The following is a 17,844-nucleotide window of genomic DNA, read 5'->3' as shown; positions in this document are numbered from 1 at the left end:
GTGCAGTTTTCTGATTCACCTAGTATTTCCGGTAGACAAGTCCTACAGAAGCGAACTTCAAATTCAGTGTGCTCAAAATGCCCCAAAGTATCAATTGTGTTGGAGCAAAAATGTGTTTTCAAAACTAATATTCTATTGGAAGTGGCCGAACATGAACTTAGAGATCACACCGCCTGGCTCTGAGTAGCTCTTCCTTCACTCTGCTGTTCGTCATTTGCTAAACCGGAGCTTCTTGCATCTAGTACCTGAGATAGTGTCACATTCATTGCCAACTTAGGTGCCACTGCCATTAAATAGACTTAAACTTCTTCAGATATTTTTGTTCGAAGAAGCTTTGTACCCAGAATATCAAAAGTTTCATGCTAATTCCTTCAAAAGATTTTTGAAAAGGGGTGGCTAAGTAACACTTTTAAAGCAGGAAATAAAATATTACATGTTTCTTCAGTTTGTATTTTAAGATGATGGGTTTTAATCCTGACTGCTTTACTTTCTCTTTTATGCTTTTAAGCCTTAGTTTGTAAATTTGAGTAAAAAGAGAAAAACAGCATTTTTCTGTCCTACTTTACTGGTCAGGTAGTGAGATATGTATAAAAGTCCTTGGTAAGTGCTAAAGCGTCAGTCAGTCAGTCAGTTCAGTCACTCAGTCATGTCCGACTCTTTGCAACCCCATGAACTGCAGCACGCCAGGGCTCCCTGTCCATCACCAACTCACTCAGACTCACGTCCATCGATGATCCCATCCAGCCATCTCATCCTTGGTTGTCCCCTTCTCCTCCTGTCCCCAATCCCTCCCAGCATCAGAGGCTTTTCCAGTGAGTCAACTCTTCGCATGAGGTGGCCAAAGTACTGGAGCTTCAGCTTCAGCATCATTCCTTCCAAAGAAATCCGAGGGCTGATCTCCTTTAGGATGGACTGGTTGGATCTCCTTGCAGTCCAAGGGACTCTCAGGAGTCTTCTCCAACAGTTCAAAAGCATCAATTCTTTGGCGCTCAGCTTTCTTCACAGTCCAACTCTCACATCCATACATGACCACTGGAAAAACCATAGCCTTGACTAGACAGACCTTTGTTGGCAAAGTAATGTCTCTGCTTTTGAATATACTATCTAGGTTGGTCATAACTTTCCTTCCAAGGAGTAAGCGTCTTTCAATTTCATGGCTGCAGTCACCATCTACAGTGATTTTGGAGCCCCCCAAAATAAAGTCTGACACGGTTTCCACTGTTTCTCCATCTATTTCCCATAAAGTGATGGGACCAGTTGCCATGATCTTCATTTTCTGAATGTTGAGCTTTAAGCCAACTTTTTCAGTCTCCACTTTCACTTTCATCAAGAATATGTTAGTAAATGTATAATATAGGTATAGTCTGTTAAAGATGTTACCTTTTCCACTGAATTGACCTTATCTTGGTTTTATGTTACTTATTTTGTAATTTTTAAAAATATTTTTATGTTGTTTTGTATTTTTTTTGGTATTTAAGGAGGTTTATATTTTTGTTTTAGTGAGTTACTTTTATATTTATACTTTTAAAAATTCCTGGGAATTCCCTGGCAGTCCAGCTGACTTTGGACTCCAGTCCTTGGCAGTCCAGCTGACTCTGGACTCCAGTCCTTGGCAGTTCAGAGTCGACTCTTTTACCCTCTGGGCCCGGGTTTGATCCCTCAAGCTGCAGATGTGGCCAAAAAAAATAAAATTCTTTTAGTTCTCTTTTTTCTTATTTAGGGATGTGGAGGGGAGGGAATTTTATGCTGTGATTATTAATGTGTGAATGAACTTATTCTACTCAATTTTTTTTCTAGTCTCTTTTCCTCTGACTTTATTACTTTGTGAGAATATGCCATTTTATGTATATTCTACTCTCATCAATACCTTTGTTTTAGATTTAATTCTATAAATAGAGTTAATATTAATTTTCCTGAAGTTTTATTGTCTCTTGGTTGGATGAAACTTACTGTCTAGTAGAGATTCCTCAACCACGCTTGTGGAAACCTTTTAAGGGCTTAGATGTTAAAAGTGCTTTCCTACAGTCTTGATGTTTGCAGGATAGCTTGACTCACATATTCGTAGATTTCTTAAAAATGATTGCCCTGCCATTGTCTTGTTTATATGTTGCTGATGCCAAGCTGGTTCTTTTCTTTGTTGATGATGTAGTCTTTTTGAAGATGTGAGTTTTTCTTTATTTGTAAAATTGAAGTATTTTACTTAGTTATGTCTCTGTGTTGACTATTCTAGGTAAATTTTCCCTGGTGTGTGTTTTCAGATTGTAGATTGATGTTTTCTTTGAGTCAGTAATTATAGTTTTGAATATTAGTTCAGATATTAGTTCAACTGTGTCATTCTTCAGTGACCTTTGCTTATTGGATCTTTGCATCTCTTTTATATTGTTTCCTTCAATTCTTTTATATCATATATCTTATAACTTAGTCTTCATTTCTGAGATGGTTTTGTGGGTTTTTTTTTTCTATTTTAAATTCACTTTGTTCCTGTTATTTAAACTTTTTATTCACTCTAAAGTTTTGAGTATTTGATTTGAGATGTTCTTTTATGTCTGCATCTGTTTTTTTAGTTATTTCTTATTTGTGATGGAGTGTTACATCTTTCCTCAGTTTTATTGCTGTAGTTTTCTGTGTGTTTTCATCTGCCCAAATTTTTCACTTTTAAAAATTCTGTGTAAGTAATTTGGTATGGATGCTGAGTTCTTTTTTTCTCTTCAGGTTATTTGTGATGGGTTTTACTGTACCAGCAATACAGACAGTTTTATTTTGGGGTGAGGTTGGGTGGTTTCTTCAGTCTGTTAGTTCAGGAATACCATCTTTGTTGCTACAGTCAAATGCAGTTTTTAAAATAAGTCCCCTCGGGACTTCCCTGGTGGTCCAGTGGCAAAGAACTTGCCCTCCAGGGGACTTGGGTTGATACCTGGTTGGCGAACGAAGATCCCACATACCACAGGGCAACTAAACCCATTTGCTACAACTAAAGACACCCATGTGCTGCAATGAAGACCAACCACAGCCGAAATAACAGAATCTATCAAACTATTAAAAACATAGATAAAAATGAACTAAGCCCCCCCGACCCCTTGCTCTGTGCTGACTTAGCGGGCCTCCGTCTTCAGTGCTGCCCCGCCATCCGGCTTCCAAGCGACAGTTGCTCCTCTCAAGGCGGCTCCTGGTCCAAAGCTGAGCCCTGCCAGAACTGTCACTTTGCTCCCTGCAGACTTGTTGAGCCCCTACATTCTGACTCCCAGCAGTCACTGCCCTCATCCATCATGTTGTCAGTACTTCTTTGGACTTCTTACTTGGGTGAACCTGGGTGAATCCTAGTTAGTATAACCCATATCAGTGGCTACTAGGACCCTGCTATAGCCTTCTTTTGGACATCTCCTTTTGAAACTTGGAGCTCTGGTCCTGAATGTTTATGCACTTATACGTAAGTTAACTTCTAGTTGTCTCATCTTCTTGTAATGCTCTGAGTGATTTTATTTGCTTTCTTCCTTGGCCTGTATGTTTTTTATGAGGACTTCTGTAATGTTTAGAAATTAGGGGCCAGTCATTATCCTGTAAATAATTCATTTCTGTTTTTATGTGTTATGCTGGAAAATAATACTGTTTACTTTAAAATAATTTATAATTTACATTTATATAATTGAGTAATTGCTTGTACTTCTCTTTCTGTGTTCCCGTGACCACTCCATTGTTTTCCTTAAGCTCGTTGGGATTATTTATCATTGAAATAATTAGATTCTATTAAATAGCTATGGTTTTTTCAGCAGTTGTGTATGGATGTGAGAGTTGGACTGTAGAGAAGTCTGAGTGCTGATTGATGCTTTTGAACTGTGGTGCTGGAGAAGACTCTTGAGAGTCCGTTGGACAGCAAGATCAAACCAGTGAATCCTAAAGGAAATCAACCCTGAATACGTATTGGAAGGACTAATGCTGAAGGTGAAGCTCCAATGCTTTTGGCCATCTGATGTGAAGAGCCAACTCACTGAAAAAGATCCTGATGCTGGGAAAAAGTGAGGGCAAGAGGAGAAGGAGGCAACAGAAGATGAGACGGTTGGATGGCATCATTGACACAAATGACATGAGTTTGAGCAAGCTCCAGGAGATACTGAAGGACAGGGAAACCTGGCGTGCTGCAGTTCTTGTGATTGCAAAGAGTCGGACACAACTTAGCAACTGAACAATTAAATAGCTAGCTCTTAATCATATGTATGTACCTGGAGTTATTACTGAATTTTGTCCTGTCCCTAAACACTCACATTCATAGCAGAGTTCTACTCATATTAAGCAGGAATTCTAAAATTTCGTTCAATTTTCTTTTCTCAAGTGACATAATTTAATGCTGATGGAGAAAAAAAAGAAAGGTAAAGGAGGTCTGGCATGTTTCACAATGCATTAACAGGATTATAGTATCTAGTGAGCAGGTGATGATGGTCACATTCAATCCTGCTGCTAGTAAGACTTTATCTGTACTTTTAATTTCTAGACCCAAAACTTGGAGTGATGCAGACCAATGATGATTATTTAATGCTGACACACTACAAAAATACTGGTGTAAAGTTCATTTCAGTTCAGTTCAGTCACTCAGTCATGTCCGACTCTTTGTGACCCCATGAATCGCAGCACGCCCGGCCTCCTTGTCCATCACCAGCTCCCGGAGTTCACTCAGACTCACGTCCATCGAGTCCGTGATGCCATCCAGCCATCTCATCCTCTGTCGTCCCCTTCTCCTCCTGCCCCCAATCCCTCCCAGCATCAGAGCCTTTTCCAATGAGTCGACTCTTCGCATGAGGTGGCTGAAGTACAGGAGTTTCAGCTTTAGCATCATTCCTTCCAAAAAAAATCCCAGGGCTGATCTCCTTCAGAATGGACTGGTTGTATCTCCTTGCAGTCCAAGGGACTCTCAAGAGTCTTCTCCAAGACCACAGTTCAAAAGCATCAGTTCTTCGGCGCTCAACCTTCTTCACAGTCTAACTCTCACATCCATACATGACCACAGGAAAAGCCATAGCCTTGACTAGACGGACTTTAGTCGGCAAAGTAACGTCTCTGCTTTTGAATATGCTGTCTAGGTTGGTCATAAATTTTCTTCCAAGGAGTAAAGCGTCTTTTAATTTCATGGCTGCAGTCACTATCTGCAGTGATTTTGGAGCCCAAAAAATTAAAGTCTGACACTGTTTCCACTGTTTTCCCCATCTATTTCCCATGAAGTGTGATGGGACCGGATGCCATGATCTTCGTTTTTACAGACCTTTTAATTCTGTTCTGAGACTGTACTTGTTACTTTGGATTTTTGAAATCTTTGTTTTGTGAAATACTGATGGAGTTTTAAAAAGTGTTTGTTTTTTTTTTAAATTAAGCTACCCCATTTAAATTAAGTTTAAATTTTTTTTTACTAGTTTTAGTAAAATATACAAGTTTGGGAACAATATTGTATCCACCTCAGAGAGTGGCACAAAATGTCAAAGGACTTAAAACTTTCATGTGAGAAACAGCGAAAAGAACAAAGATGTTTAGCTTGAATGAGAGAAAACTGAACTCTTAAGAGCTAGAATCAGCAAACAGAAATTAGAGGGATATAGAGTTTGGCTCAATACAACTAAAAACATTTCAGTAGAGTGAGCTGGTACCAACAAGAGTTCTGTGACCACTTGCATTAGATGACATTTATTATAGAAGTAGGACAAGATTATTTTGTAAAATAGTATAAAACCAGGAGGGGAAAAAAAATCATCTTAAGTTTGTTTTCATGATTGTAATAGTTTGACAGAAAGTGTAGGATATGAAAAGAATAGCATATTGTCTGTGAATGGAAGCTCCAATTAAAAGAATTAAAGGAAAGAGAGAATAAAGGCAGTTTTTCAGAGATTAAAAACATTAAAAAAAAAGTATACTTCCCTACAGTGAGTCTGCCTGCAGGTTCGATTCCTGTGTTGGGAAGATCCTCTGAGGCGGGAATGGCAACCCACTCCAGTACTCTTGTCTGGAGAATTTCATGGACAGAGGAGCCTGGCAGGCTACAGTTCATGGGGTCACAAAGAGTTGGACATGACTGAGTGACTAACACACACTTCTACCTACAGTGAAATGCACAGGATTTTAAGTGTATTGTTCTATTAGTTGTCTTGAGCATACTTTTTTTTTTTGTTTTAGTTTTGACAGAACACAAACCATTACAGCCTATGCCCCTTTTAAGATGTGTTGATAGAACATTAACATCACCTCAGAATAGAGACCTTGTTCTCTTGATTGTGTATTTTAATTCAGTTTCTGCTTTCACGTTTCTCTGTAATCAAGCTTTGTTGGGTCTAAGTATTTATTGTAAGCTAGAACTGATATTGTACTTTATATAAACATTTTGTTGAGTGCTTACTCAGATTCTTTATATGCATTTGTATTTCTCACCTTAACCCTGCAAGGTTGTTAATGTCCACATTTGCAGGTGACACAGTTGAAGCACTAATGAATTTAATTAAGCCAGTGATACAGAACTGTTAAGTGCTAAGAATTGAACTCTAGACTGTAGAGCAGTGTTGTCCAGTAGAATTTTTTGTGGTGGAAATGTTCTGTATCTGAATTACTACTACGTTAGCCGTTAGTCGTTAGTCATGTGTGGCTATTTGAACACCTGAGATGTGGTTAGCGTAGCTGAGGAGCTTTGCTGAAAAAAATTTTATTTAATACTAACTAACTAAGATGTTAACTAGCCATAGCTCTTGAACATATAGACTGCAGGTGCCCTTTCTCCATACTTCTCTGCTCTACGAAAGCAGGATTACTGGCCCTGCAAGGTGCCAGCCAGGCTGTTATTAAGTTAATAAACAAATGTTCCCTGAATTGCTTTTAGCATATCTAAGGTTTGTTTTCTTTTTAAGTTTTTAATTGTGAAAATTTCAAGCATACGAAAACAGTGATTCTGTGCATTCTTTTTCATCTGTGACCCCTACCCCCTGGATCATTTTGTCAAATCCCAGGCATCATTTCAAAATGGCTGACTTTTAAAGCTAAATTTTGCTTATATCATTTAGCTTGATTTGAGGCTGCATTCCTTTCAATCAATTTGGAAAAAAATTGCACTGAAGAAAACAATGAAAAGATACGTTTAATACTAAAGAAGATTAATGTTAACATTATATAATGCTTCCCTTGTGGCTCAGCTGGTAAAGAATCAGCCTGACATGCAGGAGACCTGGGTTCAATCCCAGGGGAGGGAAGAGCCCCTGGAGAAAGAAAAGGCTACCCACTCCAGTATTCTGGCCTGGAGAATTCCATGGTTTGTATAGTCCATGGGGTCGCAAAGAGTCAGACACAACCGAGTGACTTGCACTATGTAATGTTAATGTCAAATCTAAATGGCATATATTATATATTTGTGTTACATATAATCTTAAGTCTTCTATTTTAAATCACCTAAATCATTATTTTCTATTAACATAAATAGCCCTAGATTCTTTCACTTGCCATGTCACATTCACACATCTTCAGTCAGTTCAGTTCAGTTGCTCAGTCGTGTCCCACTCTTTGCGACCCCATGAACTGCAGCACGCCAGGCCTCTCTGTCCCTTACCAGTTCCTGAAGTTTACCCAAACTCATGTCCATCGAGTCGGTGATGCCATCCAGCCATCTCATCCTCTGTTGTCCCCTTCTCCTCCTGCCCCCAATCCCTCCCAGCATCAGGGTCTTTTCCAGTGAGTCAACTCTTCGCATGAGGTGGCCAAAGTATTGGAGTTTCAGCTTCAGCATCAGTCTTTCCAATGAACACACAGGATGGATCTCCTTTAGGATGGACTGGTTGGATCTCCTTGCAGTCCAAGGGACTCTCAAGAGTCTTCTCCAACACCACAGTTCAAAAGCATCAATTCTTTGGCAGGGAACCTTTTTTTCCTGTAACAAGGGTTTGGAAAAAAAGGATGAACTTCCTGTCAGCAATAGGTCTGGACTTTTCACAGCTTATTAAACTATTTTATGTATATAAGTAGCCAACTGTTGTGGAGATTTCTTACCCTCCATATTCTTATTAGCAAAATTAGAAATAAGTTTTTACAAGGGTCAGTGAAATAATTTTCTTGCTGTTGTTCAATCGCTCAGTCACATCCGGCTCTTTGCGACCCCTTGGACTGTAGCACGCCAGGCTTCCCTGTCCTTCACCATCTTCCGAAGCTTGCTCAAATTCATGTCCATCGAGTCAGTGATGCCATCCAACCATCTCATCCTCTGTTGTCCCCTTCTCCTCCTGCCTTCAGTTTTTCCCAGCATCAGAGTCTTTTCCAATGAGTTGGCCCTTCACATCAGGTGGCCAAAGTATTGGACGTTCAGCTTCAGTCCTTCCAATGAATATTCAGGACTGATTTCTTTTAGGATTTGACTGGTTTGATCTCCTTGCAGTCCAAGGGATTCTCAAGAGTCGTCTTCAACATCATAGTTCGCAAGCATCATTTCTTCAGCGCTCAGCCTTCTTTATGCTCCAACTCTCACATCCATACATGACTAGTAGAAAACCATAGCTGACTGTATGGACCTTTGCCAGCAATGTAATGTCTCTGCATTTTAATATGCTGTCTAGGTTTATTATAGCTCTTCTTCCAAGAAGCAAGCATCTTTTAATTTCATGGCTGCAGTCACCGTCTGCAGTGATTTTGGAGCCCAAGAAAATAAAGTCTGTCAGTTTCCATTGTATTCCTGTTTATTTGCCATGAAGTGATGGGACCGGATGCCATGGTCGTAGTTTTTTGAATGTTGAGCCAGCTTTTTCACTCTCCTCTCTCAACCTTCATCAAGAGGCTCTTTAGTTCCTCTTTACTTTCTGCCATAAGGGTGGTATCATCTTCATATCTGAGGTTATTCATATTTCTCCCAGCAATCTTGATTCCAGCTTGAACTTCATCCAGCCTGGCATTTTGCATGATGTACTCTGCATATAAGTTAAATATACAACCTTGATGTACTCCTTTCCCAGCCTTGACATACTTTCCATATTATGACAAAAAAATCCTAAAGTTGTGACTTTCAGATGCTATGATCTGTTGGTATCAGCGCCTCAGCTGAGCCAAGGTGCTGATGGACAGTGCCAGAACACCTAGAGGGTTCCCTTCTGGGCAGGTTTTGCTCTCCCCTGGTGGCTCAGTGTAGTCCAGGAGACCGCCTGCAATCCAAGAGAAGCAGGTTTGGATCCCTGGGTTGGGAAGATTCCCTGGAGAAAGGCAGGGCAACCCACTCCCTGTATTCTTATCTGGGACATTCCACGGACAGAGGAACCTGGTGGGCTATAGTCCAGGGGTCGCAAGAGTTGAACACAACTGAGTGGCTAAATCAACCAGTTTTTAAAATTCTTTTCTGTTATCCAGATTAGATACATTTTATTGATCTGTTTTTCCTGTACAAAGATTCTTTCCAGTTATCTCCATTCTAGTGTTGGGTCTATACAGTGAGTTCTATGCTCATCTCCTGTAAGATGTTGCAGAGGGTTCACTAGTTAACTTCTTCCAACATTTTCATAATAGCTTATTTAAAGTATTGAATAGAAGTCTCTGTATTTGTGTGTGTGTGTGTTTTTTTTTTTTTTTTCTATGCTAGTTGAGATTTTCCTGTTTTTTCAAATGCCACATAATCTTGGATTTTATCCTGGATGTTCTGAATATTAGTATCAGACTTTGGGTCTTGTTTTCAGTCCTTTGGAGAATGTTAATTTTGTTTTAGCAAATCTGGTTAGATTCAGGCTGTAAGCCCCCAACTATTTCTATGGACTGTAGTTCTTACATCAGTTCAGGTTTTAAAATCTTTGTAGTTCTGTTGGCTCTGTCCTGCTTATGTGCCATCCAGTAGCTGCTCTGAGGCCTGCATGATCTATCTGTTGGTTCAGTTCTCAAAGTCTTGTGTGTTGTGATCAGATCCATGTATGTTTATGAACCCTGGAATTCATAAACATCTTTATGAGGTTGCTTTCCCCAGTTCCACCTCCTTTGTGATGTTTCTGATATTTTGTTTCCTTGGCTCCTTGTCTCACCTTCTGACTAGAAAGCTGAGGTTCTCCTTATTTTGCTCTGCTGCATACTTCTGTGATCGTGCCCATATTTGGCTAGAAGCTTATCAATTTGATTGATCTTCTCAAAGGACCAGAATTTGGTTTCACTGATTTCATTTTTGTTTTTTTCCTGTTTCATTCATTCTGTTCTTTTTACTTTTGTTTTTTTCTGCTTACTTTGAGTTTAATTTGCTCTTATGTTTCTAATTTCTTAAGGTAGAAGCTGAGATCATAATTGGAGATCTTTTAGATTACAGGTTTTTTCCCTGACTGCTTTCATAATTTTCTCTTTTGTCCTTATTTTTTAGCATTAGGATTGTGATGTGCCTCTTTTTTTTTTATGCTTGCTTTTTGTTTTGTTTTGGTCTTTTCTTTCTTTTTTTTTTTTTTTAGTTCATCCTGCTTGGAGTTTGTTGAGATTCTTGGATTTGTGGGTTTAGAGTTTTTGTCAAATTTGCAGTTTTTGATATTTTTCCCACTTTAGTTTTTCTGTCCTCGTCTCTGACTCCTGTTACATGTATGTGTTAGGCCATTAGACCACTTAATATTGTGCCACGGGTAGGAATTCTGTGTTCTGTCTCTCGTTTTCCTCTTTCATCTTCCATTCTGGATTGGTTCTGTTACATGTTTTCAGGTTCACGCAGCCACTTACGTTCTCTCATGGTTTTGTTCATTGCACCAGTTTCAGGTTCACTACAGTGTTTAATATTTTAAGCCCATATCATTAACTTTTCATTTTCCATGCTATATTTTTCTATTGTGCAATTTCCATTCCTTAATAATTCCATTTCTCTATTGAGATTTCCTGTTTGTTTTCTGATTATGTTCATGGTTTTCCTTTCAATCTTTTAATAATACATATCAGAAACTTTTTAAAGTCTGCCTGCAACTTCTGCCATTATTTCTGAATCTTGTTTCTCTTGATTGATTTTTTTTTTTTTCTGTAGGTCAGGGTCACAATTTCCTATTTCTTCACTTTTCTAATGATTCCTCTTTTTTCTTAATGTATATTATGGATGCTAGGATATTAAGTGTCTGGATCTTGTTCTTTTGTAATAAAGTTTTGTTTTGGCAAGTGGTTAATTTGCTTGTGCCTCAGCTTGTTCTTATTTTTAAGTTTTAATAAAAATGAGTCTAGATTATCCTTATTCCTAAGGTTTTGAGTATTTAATGAAGCCTAACTGTTTGGCACTTAAATGTCTCCCAGCCATATATAAGCAGCAATAGCTGTTTAGCTCATGGAGGCCTGGCGTGCTGTGATTTATGGGGTCGCAAAGAGTCGGACACGACTGAGTGACTGAATTGAACTGAACCTGGTAGATTTTCTTTGCCAACTTGAGTAGAAATCTGCAGTGTACCTGACCAATTTAATATTTGACCGAGACTCTTGTGCAGATTTCTAAAACTTCATATCTGTACAGTTCTTTTTGATGATACCTTGCTCTATAAATTTCATCTTTTCAGGCAGTTTCTAATTCTGATACCTGCTTAGATCAGTAAGACTGCCATGTTTTGTTTTTGTTCTTCCTCTCTATTCTACAGTCTGGAAAATTCCTCTGGGCAAAAAAAAAAAAAAAAAAAAAGATTTTCTTGAGATTTACCTTGTTTCCCTTCAGAAAGTGCACAGTCCTGTGTTGGCCCTTGTCCAGTGGCTGAAAACAGTTATTTATTTACTTAACCAGTTTCATGCTTGGCAGGAGCATCAACTGTATCAGTTATTCCTATACATTTAGAAGCAGGAGTCTCAGCATATGTTGTCAACATTTAGCACATGGGATTTGAACAGTTCATTCTGCTTTAATTATGTCCTGTTTAGCTTTACTGTTTCTGTAGCAGTGTTGATATTTTAAAATTTAGTTGCTAATGAAAACTTAACAGTCTACAGTGTTCTAATATTTTGATACTATTATGTTTAATTTTGAATTAATATGAGGCAGGTGAAGAATAGAATAATAATATGGCATTCATTGCATGCTAAGGGAGACCCTTATTCATAATTCTGAAATTTCAGGAACTCTCCATATACAAGAATTTCAGAGACAGAATTGTGGACATGTATTTTTATTTAGTTTAATGATTTTACTGTGAAGACTTAATATGTCTGCCCACTATGTCATTTTACAAAGCTTGTTTTAAATGAACTGATGTGAAATCTTTGCTCACAATATACTGTGTAGTATTTCCATCTCTTTTTCCCTAAATAAAATTTCTAAAAAGTTTAAGTCTACAAGTTTGGTTAAAACAATATTAAGAACCTTATGATGAAAAAAAAGAAAGAATCTTATTGTGGTAAATTTATTTCCATGGTTCTGTAGAATGAACTTTAGTGATAGTGTTACATGGGAGTTGCAAAAACAAGCAAATTGCTATTTTTTTTATTCATTTACATCTTTTAAATGGTTCAGAAAAGGACACCTTATGATTATATCTTCTAAATATATTTTAAGGCTGCTTTTATAAGATTGGATTTTGATTAGATAGAATGGCACCCCACTCCAGTACTCTTGCCTGGAAAATCCCATGGACGGAGGAGCCTGGAAGCCTGCAGTCCATGGGGTTGCGAAGAGTCGGACACGACTGAGAGACTTCCCTTTCACTTTTCACTTTCATGCATTGGAGAAGGAAATGGCAACCCACTCCAGTGTTCTTGCCTGGAGAATCCCAGGGACGGGGGAGCCTGGTGGGCTGCTGTCTCTGGGGTCGCACAGAGTCGGACACGACTGAAGCAACTTAGCAGCAGCAGTAGCAGCAAACACTTATATTAAAGCTGAATTATGCATATATCTGGCCTTATGTTTGGAGGAAAGAAATTGTTGAATGAAATATGATGCACTCTTTCCTATTTTTCTTGTAAACCCTGTATGCCATTAGAGTTTATCCTTGGGCAAATGAAGAATTTCTTAGGAATTTTTCTGGGATAAGGTAAGTTGAATATCTGTTGTTACTTTTTCCAGTAAACTACTACTCTCATTTGTAATGAGTGACCTGTTGTAGGAGTAGTGCTTTTTAGAAAAAAAAAAAGATTGAAGTCTGTTTCCTTAAATGCACACGAAGGGTATGCCATCTTTAATTACTTTTATAGGTCACATTGACAGAAGATAATTGGGTTAGTGGCATTGAGTATAATTTCAATATAGAAGACTACCAAATTTCATTAATGGGAACATAATCATTAGGAACTGAAACATAATTACTGTTCTGAAGTGTGATAAAATAAAAAGCTAAGTACTATACCATCTCATATTCAAATAGAGTTTGGCTTTTGATTTTCATTTGATTTTCATTTTGATTTTCATACATAACTGAATCTGTTACTTGGGGGAATTTTCTAGTTGGTTAATTGTCTTATGTGTGTGCTTTTTTGTCACCTTATTTTTGGCATTTTTATTGCCTATTTCGCTTCCCTGGTGGCTTAGTCGGCCTGCAGTGCAGGAGACACAGGTTCAGTCTCTGGGTTGGGAAGATCCCCTGGATCTTCCAGTATGGCTACCCACTCCAGTATTCTGACCTGGGAAATCCCATGGACAGAGGAGCCTGGCAGGCTACAGTCCATAGGGTCACACAAAATTGGACACGACCAAATTGACTTAGCCCGCAGGTATGCACACACTTATGCATGCACTGAGTAAGCAAAGAAGCAAAAGGTGAGATAAAAGTTGAATTTGTTGATTGGAAGATCTGTTAGAAGATGACAGCTCTGGGCTTTAATAATACTTAATGTTAATAAAATTTCTGTATGTGGTGCAGAGAGCTCTTAACCAGGACTGACTCGGAGAGCGCCTCAACTGTTAAGCCCTCCAACACTTCTCTAGGTATTTTGCCCCTAACTTGGTTTGTAATTTCTGGCAACAGATGCACGAAGGAGCCCCTGCAGATTTGGGGATGTCTTTTTCCTGAATAGTTGCGTCGTTTTCAGCGCTCTGTCTTGCAGGCCTCAGCCTCCCTGAGCTTCAGTCTTTGTCTCCTTGTCTCCGTGGACTGTCGTGTGCTCTGAGACCCTTCTTCCTGTGCTGTGATCTGTAGAGCAGTGACATTACCCAGCGAATTGTGTCCTTCCCCTGCCTCTGCGGTTCGCAGCCCGTGCTGCCTGTTGTCCAGTGTCTGACAACAGTTAGTTTATACATTTTGTCTCATTTGGTTGTTTAAGATAAAGGGACACATTTCTCCTCACTTCACTGTGGCCAAAAGTGGAACTTCCCTTACTATATTTTTACAGAAATAAACTTGTAGAAAGCTAATTGAAGGTTTTAAGAACAGTGTACTTAAATTGTTCTTTTTTTTTTAAATTAATTAATTAATTTATTTTTAATTTTTACTTTACAATTCTGTATTGGTTTTGGCATAGATTGACATGAATCTAAATTGTTCTTTTTATGAAAGTTCTTGTTGTTGTTTAGTTGCTATGTCTTTTCCGACTCTTTTGCGACCCCATGGGCTATTCGCCCACGAGCCTCCTCTGACCATGGGATTTCTACGGCAAGAATACTGGAGTAGGTTGCCCTTTTCTTCTTCAGGGACCTTCCCAACCCAGGAATGGAACCCTTGTCTCCCGCATTGACAGGAAGATTCTTTCCCACTGAGCTACCAGGGAAGCCCTTGATGTAGTTCCTGGAAAACAGTGAGAAGTCATGAGTGTCGCTTTTAATTAGCTTTCTTTAATGCCTTTTACTATTATTACAAGAAAAACGTTGCTTTAGGCTTTCTGCTGAGTAAATAGGAACACTAAATTCAGTTGCTTAGTCTTACGTTTCTTTGGCTGTGTATGGTTAAGTTACTGCTGCTGCTCTCCCCTCCCTCGTATCCCTCAGATCACTTTGCTTGTTGACTGTGGGAGAATCAGAGTTAGGAAGCTATTGCAGAGAAACTAGGACTGATGAAGCTATTAGAGGATGGAAGGGTCAGGGATGAAAGCACAGAGGGTAATTAAGTTTCTTGTTTTGTCTGAATGAGGTTGAGTTGAAGGAAATGGATCTCTTGAGATGCTAAAGACTTGGTGAAGAATAGATTCTCGGGTTGGGGGTGAGTACATAGTTGATTGTAGAACAGCTCTGTGGTTGGCTTTTGCATTGAGCTTTAGCCAGTTGATTTCTTGGTGCTGAATGTAAAATTTTACATTTTTGTTTCTATACATTTTTCTCCTATGATTTTATTATCATTTGCATTAACTATCTCAGCCAGATTTTTGAGTGTTATTATTTCAAAAATTAAGACTAAAATTTGTTTAAACTTAGGACAGTAAATTCTGACATAAATTATCATATCTTTAAGGTGCACAGACTTTCTGTAATGAATACAGTGCTTTAAAAATTGCTGTTATGAAAGCACATGTTGATACATTTATAGAAAAGGAGAACTTGGAACTTCATTACCACATTTGCTCACTTGTCTTTTCCTCATTCTGTCATTGTGCTTATATCACAGTATTTTGATAAATCAGAACTAAATATTTACATTTCTATAATTATATGTGCATTTATTGTTAAGCCAAATATTACACTGAGACTGTAATTTCTTATATAAGCTTTATTTCTCCCGGAGTTCAAATCTATCTTACTTATTCAGTTCAGTTTCTATAGACTCATTGGTCATTTTCCCCAAATGTGCCTGTATTCTGTCATGTGCTTATAAATAATATTTTCCATATTATGAAGTACACAGGTTCCATTTTTGACTTTGATAGAAACCTATTCCATGGTGGCCTCTGAAATCCTGTTTCTTTTTGGAGTGGTTGTTTTTTCTACATTAGATTACTTATTTACTAAGTTCGACATTGTCTTGTTTGTTTGTTTGTTTGTTTTGATTTCTTTAAATAACTTCCTAAGGAAGAGTGCAAAGATAAAATTTTAACTTTCTGAGAAGCCTTAAAACGTCCTTTTACTTAGATACTTGATTGACAGTTTAGCTGGGTAAGGAATTCTGAATTTTGAAGACTTTGTGTAGATATTTTATAATTTCAGCAGTATACCATTTTTACTTTAGAGTAAACCTTCAGTGCTATTCTGATTACATATCCTTTTTATGGGACTTGTTTTTTCTCCTCTGGCAGTTTTTAAGGACCTTTATTTCTCGGCTTTGAATTTTCATTATGACATGTGTCTCTTTCTCCCCCTTCTTTAATTTGCATGCACTTATTTGTCTTTTGTGGCTTCAGAGACTTCTTTCCTTCAGTTAAAAAGAAAATGTTATTTTAAAATATAATTTCCACACCCCCCACCCCAATTTTCACATTATATTAACACTTGTTGGACCTTTTGAAGTCCACTAATGCTTGTCTTATTTTTTCTAATGTGTGTTTTGTCCCTTTGTCTACCTTTTACTTTCTGTATTTGAACTGTCTATATTTAAAAAAAATTTTTGGTTGCTCAGTATGGCTGCATTTTTATTTTTTTTTCAATTTTGAATGTGGAATGTGGCTTGTAGGATCTCAGTTCCCCAACCAGGGATTAAACCCAGGCTACTGCAGTGAAAGTGCCAAATCCAAATTACTAGGCCACCAGGGAGTTCTCTGTGTGTGTGTGTGTGTGTGTGTGTGTGTGTAATTGGCATTTTTGTGGAATTTAGAATATGGCAGTAACATGAGATCATTTTGTTGTGTTTAAAAGAATCAGAAGTTTAGCACCAAATTTACAGTTGTTTACATTTTTTACTAAACTTAAATTTTTTCTTTTTTATTTTGACAGAGGTGTTATGAACATAAACAGTACAGAAATGGATTGAAATTCTGTAAACAAATCCTCTCTAATCCCAAATTTGCTGAGCATGGAGGTAAGTGTAAATGTAGTACACTTGCATGTAAGCATAAGTAGGTAAGGTTCTGCTTACTTATCTGATTTCACTTATTTGGGCTCTGTTACTCCCAGATGCCAAGACTATTTTCCAGAGAGAATGAACCTTATCCTTATGCCTATGGGAAGATATTTGATACTAATAGTTTGAGTTTATTGTTGAGAAAATGATAACACGATCTACTTGAGTTCTGATTTATTTCTGCTTTGAATATTAGCACCATAGGAAAGGCAAAAGAACCTAGTAAAACAAATATGCTAATTTAAGTTGAATAAGTAAGCTTATTTTAAATGGTGACAAAATTTTGCTTGACAGCTTTGGTTGAGCAGAAGAAATTTTATTCCTTACAGTAAACTTATTCAGAAAATGTCCATTTGGGCTTTGCTCATGAACCAGCATCTTCTTATTTAGAGCATTGTATCTTAGCTTTTCAAGACAGTCATGTTTAAGACGTGATTTATACATATTTTGAAAGTTTATGTAGCGTTAGCCTGTGTGAGAGTAGAAGATTGGACAGTGTGAAGTTTGTAGGATAAAGGCAGAACTTTTGAAGAGACAAAGGAACAGTGAACTTTCACAGGTCTGATTCGTACAGTTAGGAAACATGGTTCTTTGTTAATTGGATAGTGTTTTCTTAGTGTTGAAGAGAGAGAGTAATAATTCTGTTAGCTTTCTGTACTCTTGCATACTTTCATTATAATAATAACATTGTTTAAAGATAGAAAGCAGTAGATATTAACTATGTAAAATTTTCTTTCTCCATTTCCTTCTTGAAAAAATAGTTTTGCTTGGGACTTCCTTGAACATCCAGTGGTTGACTCTATGCTTTCATTGCAGGGGGCACAGGTTCAGTCCCTTATCAGGGAACTGAGATCCTGTGTGCCATGCCGCATGGTGTGTGTGTATATATATATATATATGTAATTTTGCTAGCCAATTGGATGTTAGGTTGTTTTATATTCTTTCCAAAAGTATCCGTAACAGTAATGTAACTTAGTGATAATAGACACCATAGAGTTTGAGTACAGCTTAGAAC

At 37.8% G+C, this 17,844-nt stretch overlaps 1 protein-coding gene across 3 annotated transcripts in view; it reads left to right on the top strand.

Annotated features, from left to right (window-relative positions):
• The window catches only part of NAA15 (N-alpha-acetyltransferase 15, NatA auxiliary subunit), a 71,607-nt gene that overhangs the window by 8,235 nt on the left and 45,528 nt on the right, over positions 1-17,844 (top strand). For all 3 annotated transcript variants that reach the window (XM_040250483.1, XM_040250481.1, XM_040250482.1), the window contains exon 2: positions 16,703-16,787. In XM_040250483.1, the coding sequence (XP_040106417.1) occupies positions 16,703-16,787 (85 nt within the window). The remainder of the gene's footprint in view (positions 1-16,702; positions 16,788-17,844) is intronic.

The sequence above is a fragment of the Oryx dammah genome, unplaced genomic scaffold (assembly GCF_014754425.2).
Source record: "Oryx dammah isolate SB20612 unplaced genomic scaffold, SCBI_Odam_1.1 HiC_scaffold_12, whole genome shotgun sequence".
Lineage (NCBI taxonomy): Eukaryota > Metazoa > Chordata > Mammalia > Artiodactyla > Bovidae > Oryx > Oryx dammah.
The sequence above is the reverse complement of the archived record's forward strand: the minus strand, read 5'-3'. Positions and strand labels throughout refer to the sequence as shown.